We start from the raw sequence: 15,470 nt of genomic DNA on the forward strand, positions 1-15,470 counted from the left end.
ATATTTGTCATTGACTCTATCATGATTTACTCCTTCATTAGCAGACCTCCACTTTATTATCTTCTTTCTCGTGTAGCCACATATAAAATGGTTATTAAAACGAGTGTAGCTAAAAAGTCGGAGCGCCCTCCCTTATTTAGTTCTTGCTGTCTAATCGAAGAGCTGGCTCCCAAAAGTTGGTTATTGTGTACGGTTGGGAGGTTGACAAGATTGATAAGCAGATGTTTGTTGAGTTTCAGATCTACAACTTCTTGGTGGCAGATGGGACTACCACCTCCCTGAATTAATGCAAACTTGAATTCCCTAAAGTCTCTTCAACCTCCCCACGTGGGGGTGATTAATTTTAGGATGAACGATTCTCACTTTAGGATTGGTTCCAACAAATTAAAATTGAGAGTTGTTCGTTGGTTTCATGAATGCATACAATAAATGGACCGAAATGATGGATTTGAAAGAGGCGTGAGACTCGAGAGCGAGTAATGAGTTAGAGGTTAAAGGTGATCGAGAGTGAGAGCAACATAGAAAGTGACGGGGTTGGAGAAGATCTAGAGTGGAGTGAGAGAGGGATCAACGAGATGGGAGACCACCGAGAGTGAGAGTGAGAAATGAAGACGAGGCCATGAGATGAGTGTGGCGAGAGACGGAGAGAAACTAGGATTTTTATTTAAAAAGTTAAAAAAATTTAAAGAAAATTATAAATGATGTATCGAACCGGTATATATGAGCTAGTAGACGATTTCACACCTACAATTAAGAACCACTAGTCCCAAGCCGATCTGGTCCAGTTCTAAGCGGTTTCCAATTTATTTGTACACCTTTATACTCATATGATTAAGGTTGTCTTATTGTAAAATGAGTTAAGGTGCGTTTGTTTGCGTTTCGTTTAAAAATTGTTAGGAAACAGAAATGAAAAAATGTTTCTTTTTAGAACAATTTTTGAACAAAAACGCGTTTGGTAAACTTGTTCTAGGAATAAAAAATAAACAAAATACGTTTGGTAAATTTGTATAATTTTTTTTATTTCTTTTATTTTTTCTTTTTTTTTTTTTTCTTCTTTTGGCCGGTCGCCGGCCTCGGCCATGGCCTCAAGAAACCCACGACGAGGGCCGGCGGCCTTGCCCGGCCACGGCGAGGCTCGCCGCCCACGGCGAGGCCGAGCTCGCCCTGCCGGGCGAGCTCGGCCTCGTTGATTGTAAAAGTAGTTAGTGATCCGTTTATAAGAAAATAAGAAGAAAATGAAAAATGTTTCTCGCCATGAAAAAACACAAATTTGTTGTTTATTTCTCACCCTTTGAATTAGGTATCCATTTATAAGTGCCTTTGAATTAGGTATTGAGTTGAGAAATGTCTAAGACCATCTAATACATGCATATCTTAATACTCTTGTCTATATTGTGAATAGCCAACTTCAAGGGTATCGAGTCATCTAGTAGCAGGGTTGGCTCGCTGGAACTGTCATCGATGAGCATAGTACTCGATACGCGGTGCTTGGAGTGGATTGAGTAAGGAATAGTCGGGAGTTTCTTGTTGTGAATGTCCACTCGAATCGACACCGATGATTGGATGGAAGGTCGAACTCAATACGCCGTGTTCGAGGAAACATCATCCCTCGGCTCGGGTATCTTCTTCCTGCTGAGGTTGAGTGAGACTGAGAACTTTGGTTTGGTTTTGACTAGTTCAACGGCAAATGCCAATTCTCCCTTGCGCCGAACTTTGGCTAAGTTCACCTAAAAGTCTTGTTTGGCGGGTGACAGCGGATAGCGTTAGGGACGACTAATCAATGTTTTGCTCTTTTCTTGACCAGACAATACGACAATGTCAAGTCTTCATTCCCACGTAGACGCGCAGTGTGTGCATTTCCAATTTTAGTACGATCGAATTAATTAAGGTCTCGTTAAGGCCACCGTAGTCGTATGACTTTCATTATCCGCCCTGTTTGTTTTTTCCTCGGCATCTTTGGGTGACAATATAACTTGAATTTGTACGCAATCTTATTCTATAAAGCAAATCTTCGTTGGAAGGTATGACTTCAAAACATTGATTATGATTAGCCACGCGGTCTAGGTTGAGGGCGAACATATTTATTTATTTGGTTAGTCCAATTAAATATTGTTACCGTTCAAATTCTGCACGTCTTACTGAATTTAAAATATAAAATAAAAAAATCGACAGTCTTTAATAAATTCCACCAACTCCAACTATGGGCAATTGGGACACTCGAGATCTCACATATTCATCATCTATGAAGTATTAACACTTTTCATGAACTTTCGTATCGTGTCAAAAACTTTTGGACACTCTGTAACATTCGATCAACATGTGTTAAAAAATTTGATATTTAGTTAACTTTCTTAACACTCTTTAATACCGGAGTTGAAATTTTGACATATGAGATTCCAACAAAGTGATTCGACATGCGATATTAATTTTAAAAATTTTCAATAAATGACGAGTTGAAATGTGTTTGTGTATATATATATTAAATAAAAATAAAAATAATAAATTGGGAAAGAAAAAGATCTAGTATTCACACTCCAATTTCTCTTCTTTTCGGATATGTATGACACGCAAGTTCATTATGTGAATTGCTTTTCTTTTTATCTCTAAGTTTAATAGATCATTGGAATAGAGTTTAGATTTATCAAATTAAAACAATTAGTGATATTAATAAATAATTGATTAATATTTTTATTATAAATTTATTTATTTGTGAATTTGAATCAAATTAATTTAATTAAAGTAATAATAAAAGTGATAATTTATTATATAATGTGTCGGAATTTTAAAAATTACATATCGAAATTGTCGTATCGTTTCGTGTGTCGCATGTTAATATCTAACTGTCTATATTAATGCCACTTAGTTCATAGTTACGAGGGGGAAAAAAGAGGGCCTTAGACTTGATGGCGTCACTAATGACCTCAAGGGGCGACCGACCAACTGCCGTCACGACGGATGCAACACGAATGCCCCCAACCCGCCATGATACTGACACGTGTCGGGGAGGGAGGCGTCCGGACAAGCCTCTAATTGGATCAGTGGCTTCTGACTGTTCAACTCCACCAACCCCCAAGTGGGTCCCCCCGAAGAACACCCCCGACACGGTGGGGTCGGTTGGGAGTTTTCTCGAGTTCCTAAGATGGTTGCACCATGCGGCGTGGGGTCCAATTCCAAGGACTTGCCCATTGTATCCTCCAATATTATTCGGGATTAATATCAAAAAAGTCTAAATTGATATTATTAAATTTTACTGTTAAATTATAGAGCTTGAAGACATGTTGTAGTTAAAGAATATTTAGATTTTACCCTTTATTTATTATAAATTTATCGGTTTGAGATTTTCCGTGATACTAATCCAACTTAACATAAATTAATAAATAGTAAATTTGTCATGATTATATCGGTTGATGACTTTTAATTGAGTGTATTAGCTAGGGTCTTTACTAGTAAAAACAATTAATTTTGGATAAATTTATCACATATATGCCTAAATTTAAGGTTTTTTTTTTTCATAATATTAATACTAATATTTATATCGATTACGACATAAATCACGCTTCAAGATACTTGTTGAACATGCTCGGTGAAACTTTGAATTCCCTCGACTTTGCTAGGCATACACTACAAGGAAAAATTATATATTTTGAATCTAGTTTCTAATCCCACGATGATCTCATGTTGTTTCGATTTGCTAGTTGACGCATTGCTTCGGGTGTGTCTAAACCACGGTCAAGATCCAAGCTGTAATAATAAAGGATGATTCGCAAACATGACGTTCCGGATTGGTTGTGTTATTATGGCACGACATGAAGAATCGGATAAGCTGGGGACAGTTTTTTTAGGGGGGTGGGTGAGGGTGGGGCCTGGAGCTTTGTGTTTTTGCGACGTTTTCTGATTAGGTCGCTGTCTCACCAACTTCCCAATCTCTTTCCCCTCCTCGGGCTTTTCTCCCACCACACGCTGACCGAAACAATGATGTCGATCCTACCTTAGCAACCCCACCAAAAAATGGTCGAACTCCCCCACGGCTTGGCATCCATCGTTTGTCCAAACTCCAACGCTTCCCGCTCTTTTAAGTTTTGACCCCTTTCCGATTCATCTCGTGAATTGTTCAAGAGGGGATAGGCTGGATAGCCGTTGGGCTTCCCCCTTCTTTAATACTTAGCATGCAAATAGATTGATATACGGTATGTCCCATAAATACTTATGAAGATTGTACTTACACATCACATGCGGTACATGTCGCCTTACCCACCTGCCTTTTCCTCTTTTCTTTTGTCCTGAATGTAACATGATTATCGTAAAATTGAATTTTCAACGGTTCAAATTTACCTTCATTTATGAATCGATGGGGACAATGCAATTAGGATAAAGAAGATGACCGTATTTTCTGTTGAGTTATAACATCTTATACAAAGTGGGCTAATGTAGGTTGCAAGTAGCTAATATTTTTCTTCTGGGATTGACCTGATCATATTTACTAAAGAATGCAGGCTTTATCCATAGGCTATTTGCTCATTTATTTTCTCATCCACACTTAAAAAAAGGAGGACTTGTCTATAATCTCTTCATCTACACTTAAAAAAGAGAAAGGTTCTACTAAATTATAATATCTTATAGCCAATTTCAAACTAAGAGAAAACCTTGTCTTTAAATATTTTCTTTTTAAAAAATGAACGTCATAGCAAATTTCATTTTTTTTTTTTTGTGTGTGAAGCAAATCTTAAGAACCTGTTTGTTTCTGCTTTATAAAAAGCAAGAAGTCTTCAGTGTTATCAAAGTTTCAAAATATTATATAGAAATTATATGTGAATATTTTGTATATTATGAAAGTTTCTAATGTTTCAAGATAAGAAAAAGCCAAAATGGGTTCATCGCAAAATTCAGATTAAAAAAAAAAAAAAAAAAAAAGGAAAGCCTACCCAGGTGCGCCTATTACCGTTGGGAGTTATGAGAGGTAAAATGAACGAACAATAAATGTAAAATACATTCATAATTTTCTATTTTTAAACGCATGGAAAAAATGCACCAAATCAACGAGGAGTCTCCTTAAGTTCAAAAGGAGAAAAAAGACAAGAAAGAAGAAAAAGAAGGGAGAGGGGCCCGCGGGGGGGAGGAGCTGACGTGGCGGCTGGGCAGTGGTCAACGTCAGTAGGCGCGGTAGGTGAGTGACAGTGCGCTGCGGCCCGAACCACGACTCCATTCCTCTCCCCTCCTTCTTCTCCCCTTCCGTTTATATATACATATATTTGCAACGTACTTTCACCGAATCGACAATCATCTCATCTCCGCCTTGCCTCCCTCCCTCCATCCTCCTCTTCCTCTCCGTTGTTCGCTTCTCTTGGTGATCTCCGCCGCCGCGCATTCTCCTCCCCTTTTTCGGTTTTCTTCAGAGCTCGCGGCGTTCGCAGGTAATGCTGCTCTCCGTGTCTTCCTCCTCCGTCGCTTTTTCGCCTTATTTTTGTTCCGTGATTGCTCGGAGTCGCCGCCCTCAAATTGCGATCTTGGAGGTCGCGCGAGCAGATTGGGCTCGACGGGTTATCGGGAACCCCGTTTTTTCTTTCTTTCTTTCCTTTTTAGTTGGGTTGTATTTGGAAATTGAAAAAGGTGGCGGGACTGCTTCGATTAGAGCCTTAGGCGTTGATGACGATGCGACGAATTTTTTAAAGGTGTTAGCATCGACGATTTGGTAAATGGTCGCCTGCCTATGCGTATGTTGCTGATCTTTTGTGGGGGACCGGCTGCTTGCTCAGGTTAGCTTCACCTGCACAAAAGAAAAAAGAGAAAAGGCCTTAATCATGAGATGATATGGAGGGATATGGGCGCGCTGGTTGCATTAAATGCTAAAAAGATTTTTACCTTCAGGACAAGTCATACGCCGTTTAATTGGGTTGCGATAAAGTCGGAATTTTTTTGGCTGAGCTTCCTCCTCTGGGGATTTCGCAGGACGGCCGGTCGATCTGATACCAGGGGAAACATCGTCTGGTTCGATATGATTGTCAGCGTGCGAGAGTCCACGATGGTGCGCCCCGCCGGGGCGACGCGGATCCACGCCCTGTGGAATTCCAATGTGGACCTGGTGGTGCCCAGCATGCACACCCCTAGTGTCTACTTCTATCGGCCGAACGGCTCCCCTGACTTCTTCAATCCCAAGGTCCTCAAGGAGGGGCTCAGCAAGGCCCTTGTGCCTTTCTATCCCATGGCTGGGCGGTTGAGGCGCGACGAGGATGGCCGCATTGAGATTGACTGCAATGCTGAAGGTGTGCTTTTCGTGGAGGCGGAAACGAGCTCCGCTGTCGATGATTTTGGCGATTTTGCCCCGACATTGGAGCTTCGGAAGCTCATTCCAGCTGTAGACTATTCGGCAGGGCTGTCCACTTATCCTCTTTTAGTGTTGCAGGTATTGTCCTTTTTCCCGAATGTTGTCTTAGCGTTATTTTTATCTGGAGATTGTCTTCCCCCTCGGCTGATGTCTATAATCCGTAGCCACAGCCATTGGTAGGTTTAAAATTTGGATATTCAATCAAATTGATTTGTAGGAAGTCAAGCATATTCTCATCTAATTTTGTGAAATATCTGTGAAAGAGTTATGTGGTATTGATCCCACTTACAATTTAAAAAAAAGTTTATAACTGAAGATCCCAACTACCGAGCGGTGGTTTGGAACTAAGAAAAGCCTTTGCATGGTTCTCACTTGCATTGATAGCACTTGTTGGTTGATGCATAAAACTCGTAGTAAATGCTGATATTGTAGTTGTGGAGGTGTCTAGTGATTATGTGGTTACTCCATCATTATGTCTTACTCAAGCATGTTTTTGCCATTAGGAAAGGAAGACCTGAGACAGGATGAGAAATTTCAACCAAAAAAAAAAAAAAAAAAAGAGATAAGGGATGAGAAATCAAATTTTATATTGCTAAGTTCCTTTTTTGTCTCAGTAGCATCTCTAGAGATCGTCAGTAAACTAGAGCTCCATTGGAGGGGAAGAACTGAAGAATAAGTTTCATTCTAGTTTCCTCAGGATCTTAAGGAAACATTTAGCTGAAGTAAGTGAGTTTCTCTCATGATTACTGGTTGGCCCAGGAGAAGTGTTTGGTGGTTGTTATTGCTTGAGCCAATGCCATGTGACAAGACAGCTATTGCAAGTAGATGGGTGCAAAAGGATCTTAAGGAAACATTTAGCTGAAGTAAGTGAGTTTCTCTCATGATTACTGGTTGGCCCAGGAGAAGTGTTTGGTGGTTGTTATTGCTTGAGCCAATGCCATGTGACAAGACAGCTATTGCAAGTAGATGGGTGCAAAAGGATCCGCTAGAATGTCTCTCCTTTTTCGGTTTTGCATTAATAGATTGAGGCCAAGTTAGTTACAGATTTGGACTGTTCAATTGTTCCACATAAATAAGTGGTCCAAGGAGAAAATAAATGACTGAAAGAAGTCAAATTCAGGGAAATCTTAGACTGATGGCAAAAGAAGTTGGGGTGCAGACTGTTCTGCCTGCCTCAAAAGCAACAGTTCCAATAAATTCACAAAGGCAAAGATTGACCATCTACCTAAGTCTGTATAATTCTTCTGTACTGTGTAAAATGTAACTTGGTTTACCCAAGCTAAAATATGATGCACCGAATGAAATGTCCTGCTGGGGATGTGAGCTTTCTGGTGCTTATTCACTGCAATGACAGCTATGATCTATGAACTAGTTGGTCACCAACCATGCTGTGTAGGGGTCATGTCATGTGCTTTGCCAACTTGTCGAGAGTAAATGTCCTAGTATGGCTACTTCCGCATTGCATCTATTAGAAATGATTTCTCTAGTGTGAATGAACTTTAGGACCAATTTTATCGTTGTGCTTGCATATATTGGTTTACTTAGGTCTAACTACTAAAACATGACACTCTACATATGTTACTTGAGAGGATAGTATTTCCTGTCCTGGCATCTTAGAACTGTTAATTTGCTCCAAGCATCTCACCTTCTACAGTTAATTGCCTGAAATAGAATCTTCACAGCAAGAGCCTGTTAATCGGGGTGACTGCTACTGTTTGTGAGTGTGATGTGTGCCTCAACAAACATAATGATATGTCATTGTAGATCTTAGGAAAACTTTTTTGCTCTCAATTAGTCTTTACCACTTCTCTCCAGTTAATCTTCTTCTCACAGATGCAGAAACTTATTGTACTATGCAAGCAATGTTCCTTCACTAGTTATAAGCATTTTTCCTTTGGTGGTATGAAGTAGGCTGCAACTATATTTTGAGGTTATAAACAATGCAGCTGTTTAAATTTTGCTATGCCGGTCGTGCACTATATTAGACATTTGGCAAGAGATGATAAGCATTTTTGTGGCTAAAATATGGTAATGAAATGCACGGATATTCAGTAATTGGGTGTGTTGCATTTATCACTCGACTGGATTGGTATGACAGATAAATAAAGAACAAAGAATTAAAAATGGACCCTTGTCCTTTTGCCGTCTTTTCTCATGCAAAAGTAACATTTTAAGAATGCGTGTCAAGTTTGTCTGTAGGTATTATAATGTTCTATGTTTTTGTTTGCCTGCTATCTGTATTTCATCTCTTCGTTGACCTATCTTTACTTGTGGAAAATCTCAAAAATACATTTTAAGTCATCCCTTAGGGTTCATGATTGCTTGCAAGTACATACAACATGCATAAAAGGATGACCATTCATAATAATAGCCTGTGCTTCATACTTTAGTTTGTTATATGAAATTACACTTTCAGGAGACTGGAAATATGGAAGAAGCAACTGCTCCATATTGAATTGCTGGAGTAGCAAAGCACTCCGTAAGAATTTGCTTATAACAGAATTTTCTTGAAAATTCATGCAGGTGACGTACTTCAAGTGCGGCGGAGTTTCGCTTGGCGTTGGCATGCAACACCATGTTGCAGATGGATTTTCTGGCCTTCACTTTGTTAACACATGGTCAGACATGGCTCGTGGTCTTGACCTCACGACTCCACCCTTCATTGACCGCACCTTATTGCGTGCTCGTGATCCACCACAGCCTCAATTTAAGCACATTGAATATCAGCCTCCACCTGCTCTTAAAGCACCGCTGTCACAAACTACTAAATCCGGTGCTGAGAGCACAGCAGTCTCCATCTTCAAAATGACTAGGGAGCAGCTTAACAAGCTCAAAGGAAAGTCAAAGGAAGATGGAAACACTGTCAACTACAGCTCTTATGAGATGTTGGCAGGCCATGTTTGGAGAAGTGCATGCAAGGCACGTGACCTCGCCGTTGATCAAGAGAGCAAAATGTATATTGCTACTGATGGACGGTCCAGATTGAGTCCGCCCCTTCCGCCCGGTTACTTTGGCAATGTCATCTTCACTGCAACGCCACTTGCCGTTGCAGGTGACCTCCAATCCAAGCCAACGTGGTATGCGGCAAGCCGGATCCATGATGCCTTGGTTCGCATGGACAACGACTATCTCAGATCTGCCTTGGATTACCTAGAGCTCCAACCCGATCTATCAGCCCTTGTTCGAGGGGCCCATACATTTAGGTGTCCAAATCTTGGCATAACTAGTTGGGTTAGGCTCCCGATCCATGACGCTGATTTCGGCTGGGGCAGGCCTATATTTATGGGGCCTGGTGGAATTGCGTATGAAGGATTATCGTTCATATTGCCAAGTCCCACCAATGATGGCAGCATGTCCGTGGCCATCTCCCTGCAAACCGAGCATATGAAGGTGTTCGAGAAGCTGTTGTATGAAATCTGACGAGGGTCGAAGGGAGCCTTTCAGGTGGGATAAATCGTAGCTGGTCGGATCAAGTGCATCAAAAAGAAATTTTCCCATGGCCATCATATTCGTTTCCTAGTGCAATCTTGATTTTAATTTTATGTGAGTACAAATGTTCCTGTATGACAGACTTTCTGCGACACAAATTGCACATTTAAGGACACCCGAATCAATTGTATTATCATTTTACCTGTGCCGGTTCGGTTGGTTCATGTATGTGCCTTTTCCGGTTTAATTGATTCTTTGAGCACCGCTGGCCACATTACACAGTCCGTTCCTTGAGTAGAGAAAGGCTCGGGAGCACTATCCTCAGGAGGAAAAGCTGCGAAATTCAGACGGAGAAGCGACCATAGATCATCATTGAAACTTATGACCAAAGTAGGAATGAAGGAACATGACACGCCAAACCATGGACACAAGCAGAACAGAGACGGAAGTAACCATTGACAAAGATGTTTCCCTTTGGCGTTCTGTTGATGAACGATATTTCCACTTCCTTGGCCTCCCTTCACAGTACACTTCCCTTTTCTTGAGATGAGAATCTTGTGCATTCTCATGTATCTCAAGTCATCACCTTTTGCAAGCAACAATCCATTTACTTACTTTTTCAATCTGCGTAAGTAATGTACGTCTGCGCGTTGTTGGCTTAAAAAATGGACGACAAAATGCGATGATTAGCAGGTATCTTGTCACCCAAGACTACAAGAGTCTTGGTCTACAATAGCTTGTCCCATACGTGCTGTGCAAGCAACAAGCAACCGTGCATGCGATAAATATTATTTCAACTCATAGTCAAATTAACATAAGCAAAGAAGAGGGACGATCGCATACCAAAGCGCGACCTTCTTGTACTCTCATGGCACCAACTGAGGTGGTAATGTTGCCATTATCACAATTTGGACATGGATTAGAGAAGCTATCGATGGCCAAGCTAAAAGAGGCCAACTGGATGAACAGGAGGCATGCAGGGCATAATCCAATTCAATTTTTTCAATTAGCCCAATGGTCACTGACTTATTATTTTAACTAGTCAAAATTGTGAAATGTCCTTGCTAAGTAAGAGTGGCTACTTTTCTCCATCCAATGGTCAGTAATAAAATGAGAAAAGGTATAATTTTGAGGTCATTCCAATGTTTATAAAGTGAGACTTTAGTTTCAATGGTGCGTTTGGTAACGATTCTGTTCCAAGAAATAATTTTTATCAGAAATGATTTTTATTCTGTTCTCGGAAATAATTTTCGAGCAAAAGAACATGTTTGGTAATTTTACAAAAATTTTATTCTCGGGATAGAAATACGTTTAGTAGGATTCTTAATTTTTTTTTTTATTATATTTTTTCTTTTTTTTTCTTCCCCCTTTGTGGCCGGCGATTGGCTAGGCGAGGTCCAGCAAGCCTCAACCTAGCCCAAGCGGTGGAAGACAGACCTCGCCTTGGCCTGGTGAGGCCTAGCCTCACGTTGGCTAGGGAGGCCGAGCCTCACCTTGGCTAGGCAAGGCTTAGGCTGATGAGCCTTGTCGTGGCTCGTCATCGTTGGGGTCGGCAACACTCTAGCGAGGTTGTCGGCCCTGGCTTGAGGCCAATCGACAGCCAAAAGGAAGAAGAAGAAAATTAAAGAGAAGAAAAAAGAGAAAGAAGAGAGGAGAAGAAAAAAAAAAAAATTTTAGAATTGTTTCCGAAAATAAGAAGTAACTAATTTTTTGCTTCTTGATTCTATTTCAAATTTTTTTGAGAAAAAAAATAGATTTTTATTTTTAGAAATAAAAATTTATCAAATGCATTTCTATTCTTTTTTTTTTCAAAGAATAAAACCAGTGTTCTTGGGAGTAAAAGCAAACAGGTTTGCAGGCTCGCAGCTGGATTGGGTCGGGCCTTGTTTGGCTATCTGGAATCATGATAAAAAGCAAGAAAAGCTTAATCTTGTAACATGATGATACGGAGGAGATAATTTCAGCGCCAAAAACCCTGGATGAAGACACCAAGTTTACAGATTGGACGAGAGGGACGATCAGCTCCAAGAAGAATATGTTGACTTTCCATGTCCTTTTTAACACTTTCAAGAACCGATATGGTCCATCTCAATTAACTAAACTTTCCCCTATATGACCTAAAGTTCATTTCTACGGATGATTTTGCCTCCTATGGTTAGGGTGGCAAACTAAATCATTAAGTGAGAGCAAAAATATTGGAATTGGCTAAGTAACAAGAGACTCACCAACTAATTTCTGGCTATCATTCTCATGGCTAATTCTCAAGAAGTAATTCATCAGCAACTTTTCCAGGAAGGCCATCGTAACCTCTCGGAGTTCACTGACAAGTTTTAGATTTCACACTAGCATATAATTCAATAGATTCCTTACATGGATATGCACTAGCAAAAACTATAAAAAAAGAGAATTGGGGGGTCATGGAGATGACTTTATTTCACACCAGGTAAAACTTGAGATTACATCAAAACAGAAGAAATATTAAAAAGAACAAAGAAAAACTCCAAGAAGCTCACACCGCGATTACATCATTTCTTATATGTTACATGAAACCAGTCGGAAGTATATTATGTTCCAAGGTGCCAAAAGCCCAAGACAGAGCAATAGCGGCAACCCTTGGAAAAAACAGAACAGAACAGAGCAGCTATTTCTAGACAAATGCTCAATCGACCTCTTCAATCTTTGGGCCAGCACCGCCGCCGCTGCCTCCAGATTTTGGCTTGCCGTAACCACCACCGGGCATGTCGCCCATCGGCACATCGCCGCCACCGGGTCCGCCCTGGTACATCTTGGCAATGATCGGATTGCACAGCCCCTCTAGCTCCTTCAATTTATCCTCCAGCTCATCCACTTCGGCCAGCTGGTTCCGATCCAGCCACTCGATTGCCTCGTCGATGGCCTTCTCAATCTTCTGCTTATCTGCCGGGTCGAGCTTCCCAGCGAACTTGTCGTCCCTCACCGTGTTCCTCATGTTGTACGCGTAATTCTCGAGCGCATTCTTGGCTTCGACCTTCTTCTTGACCCCTTCGTCCTCTGCTTTGTACTTCTCTGCCTCCTGCACCATCCTCTCAATGTCTTCCTTGCTCAATCGTCCCTTGTCGTTCGTGATCGTGATCTGGTTCTTCACTCCGGCCGTCTTATCCTCCGCTGATACATTGAGGATCCCATTCGCGTCGATGTCGAAGCACACATTGATCTGCGGCACGCCTCTCGGCGCTGGGGGGATGCCCTTGAGCTCGAACGTGCCCAAGAGGTTGTTGTCCTTAGTCCTGGCCCTCTCGCCTTCGTACACTTGGATCAGGACGCTGGTCTGGTTGTCTGAGTAGGTCGAGAACACCTGCTCCTTCTTGGTTGGGATCGTGGTGTTCCTCGGGATCAGCACCGTCATGACGCCGCCCGCGGTCTCGATCCCAAGGCTCAGCGGGGTGACATCGAGGAGCAGCAAGTCCTGGACTCTCTCGTTGCCCTCACCGCTCAAGATGGCGGCCTGAACTGCAGCTCCATACGCGACGGCCTCGTCAGGATTGATGCTCTTGCACAGTTCCTTCCCGTTGAAGAAATCCTGCAGCAATTGCTGCACTTTCGGGATCCTGGTCGACCCGCCGACGAGGACAACGTCGTGGACCTGGCTCTTGTCGATCTTGGCGTCCCTCAGGCACTTCTCGACGGGCTCCATGCACCTCCTGAACAGGTCCATGTTGAGCTCCTCGAACCTGGCCCTTGTGATGGTCGCATAGAAGTCGATCCCCTCGTAGAGGGAGTCGATCTCGATGGTCGTCTGCGAGGTCGAGGAAAGCGTCCGCTTCGCCCGCTCGCAGGCAGTCCGGAGCCGGCGCAGGGCCCTGGCGTTCCCGCTGATGTCCTTCTTATGCTTCCTCTTGAACTCCTGCACGAAGTGGTTCACCAACCTGTTGTCAAAGTCCTCGCCGCCCAGGTGCGTGTCGCCGGCCGTCGCCTTCACTTCGAAGATACCTTCTTCGATCGTCAGCAGAGAGACGTCGAACGTCCCGCCACCCAAATCAAAGATAAGCACGTTCTTCTCGCCGGCCCTCGCCGCTTTCTTGTCGAGTCCGTAGGCGATCGCAGCGGCCGTCGGCTCGTTGATGATCCTCAGCACGTTCATGCCCGCGATGGCGCCGGCGTCCTTGGTGGCCTGCCTCTGAGAGTCGTTGAAGTAGGCAGGGACGGTGATGACGGCGTTCTTGATGGGGTGACCCAAGAAGGCCTCGGCGATCTCCTTCATCTTGGTGAGCACCATGGAGGATATCTCCTCGGGGGAGAACTGCTTCTCCTCACCCTTGAAGGTGACGACGATCATGGGCTTGTCGCCGGGGCCGGAGACGACGCGGAAGGGCCAGTGCTTCATGTCGGCCTGGACGGAGGGGTCGGAGAAGCGGCGCCCGATGAGGCGCTTGGCGTCGAAGACGGTGTTGTGGGGGTTCATGGCGACCTGGTTCTTGGCGGCATCGCCGATGAGGCGCTCGGTGTCGGTGAAGGCGACGTAGGAGGGGGTGGTGCGGTTGCCCTGGTCATTGGCGATGATCTCGACTCGGTCGTTCTGCCAGACGGCGACGCAGCTGTAGGTGGTGCCGAGGTCGATGCCGATGGCTTTGGAGGCCATTGCTGCAGATGAAACAGAGCTTGGAGGTAGGTTATCGCTTGCTGAGAGACAGAGAAAGAAACTTTTAACTTTGCAGTGATGAGATTTCTATCTTTCTTTCGTGGTCGATGGGAGTAGGACGAGGTGTTGTGTGTGTATATATATATGGAGGTAAAGCGAGGGAGGGGAAGGTTATGGAGAAATGGAGATGGTGGGAGAGACTACTGGGAGGAGGGATGGAGAAGGAGAGAGACTTCCTGACTGTGCATTCGAGAGAGACAGAGGACAGCGAAGCGGGGACGAGAGTGTTCCAGAGAGTCGCCATTGTTTTGGGTCGAAGCATGCATGCTGGGCCGTTTGAACTGGCCCGAGAACTCGACTGGGCTCTCTCTCTCTCTCTCTCTCTCTTACACATGGGATATTCTACACTCAGATGATAAATCTGGCCCAACTTCTCGACGGGCTCTCTCTCTCTCTCTCTCTCACCTACAAAGTGCAAACTCCAAAGTTAGCATGGGATCTTCTAAACTTGGATGATAAATCTACAATATGGAGATTAATACATCATCACATATGTACTTTATTTTCCGTTATTACTGCATATATCGTCAGTTGGGAATAGGTTTATGAACAATAATCATTACAATATGCCAAAAATATGTCATCAAGATATCTCAATTATGAAATTACCAAAGGTGTAAGAGAGAAATCTAATCATGAAATTAATACTATAGAAATATTTCAAGTGTATAAAATAGGGACAAGCAGCACACGTTGCTTTATTGCATAGACTTCTCTATCTAGCATACTCAAACTATCAACCATTTATCACTTTATCAAAACTTGAACTCTAAGAAGCACCGATACTTTCCAGAAGCCTTCACATTGTGTTGGGCACTCTGACATGTATTCCACATGTAGTCAATAGGCGTTGGAAAATTTGACACGTCCGAAATTCTAACATGTACAAGGTTAATTTTAAAAAATTTCAATAAATAAGTGGTCAAAATGTAAATATGTAAAAAAAAAAAAAATAATAAAGAGGGAAGATTTCGTTATATTTGATGGTGAAATGTGGATTGTTTTTTTTTTTCTTCCTCCAAGTTTTATGGATTATTGGGA

At 42.6% G+C, this 15,470-nt stretch overlaps 2 protein-coding genes across 2 annotated transcripts; one reads left to right on the top strand and one right to left on the bottom strand.

Annotated features, from left to right (window-relative positions):
• Positions 1-5,249: 5,249 nt before the first annotated feature.
• LOC104423238 (shikimate O-hydroxycinnamoyltransferase) lies at positions 5,250-9,975 on the top strand. The gene is made up of 3 exons (XM_039303741.1): positions 5,250-5,411; positions 5,947-6,400; positions 8,846-9,975. Exons 2-3 carry the CDS (start codon positions 5,993-5,995, stop codon positions 9,740-9,742), a joined length of 1,305 nt encoding a protein of 434 aa, XP_039159675.1. The 5' UTR covers positions 5,250-5,411; positions 5,947-5,992; the 3' UTR covers positions 9,743-9,975.
• A 2,189-nt stretch (positions 9,976-12,164) lies between these two features.
• On the bottom strand, positions 12,165-14,494 carry LOC104423239 (heat shock 70 kDa protein). Its single transcript, XM_039303740.1, has one exon. It carries the CDS (start codon positions 14,367-14,369, stop codon positions 12,411-12,413), a length of 1,959 nt encoding a protein of 652 aa, XP_039159674.1. The 5' UTR covers positions 14,370-14,494; the 3' UTR covers positions 12,165-12,410.
• Between the last annotated feature and the right edge of the window lie 976 nt (positions 14,495-15,470).

Source organism: Eucalyptus grandis, chromosome 10 (assembly GCF_016545825.1).
Source record: "Eucalyptus grandis isolate ANBG69807.140 chromosome 10, ASM1654582v1, whole genome shotgun sequence".
NCBI classification, from domain to species: domain Eukaryota; kingdom Viridiplantae; phylum Streptophyta; class Magnoliopsida; order Myrtales; family Myrtaceae; genus Eucalyptus; species Eucalyptus grandis.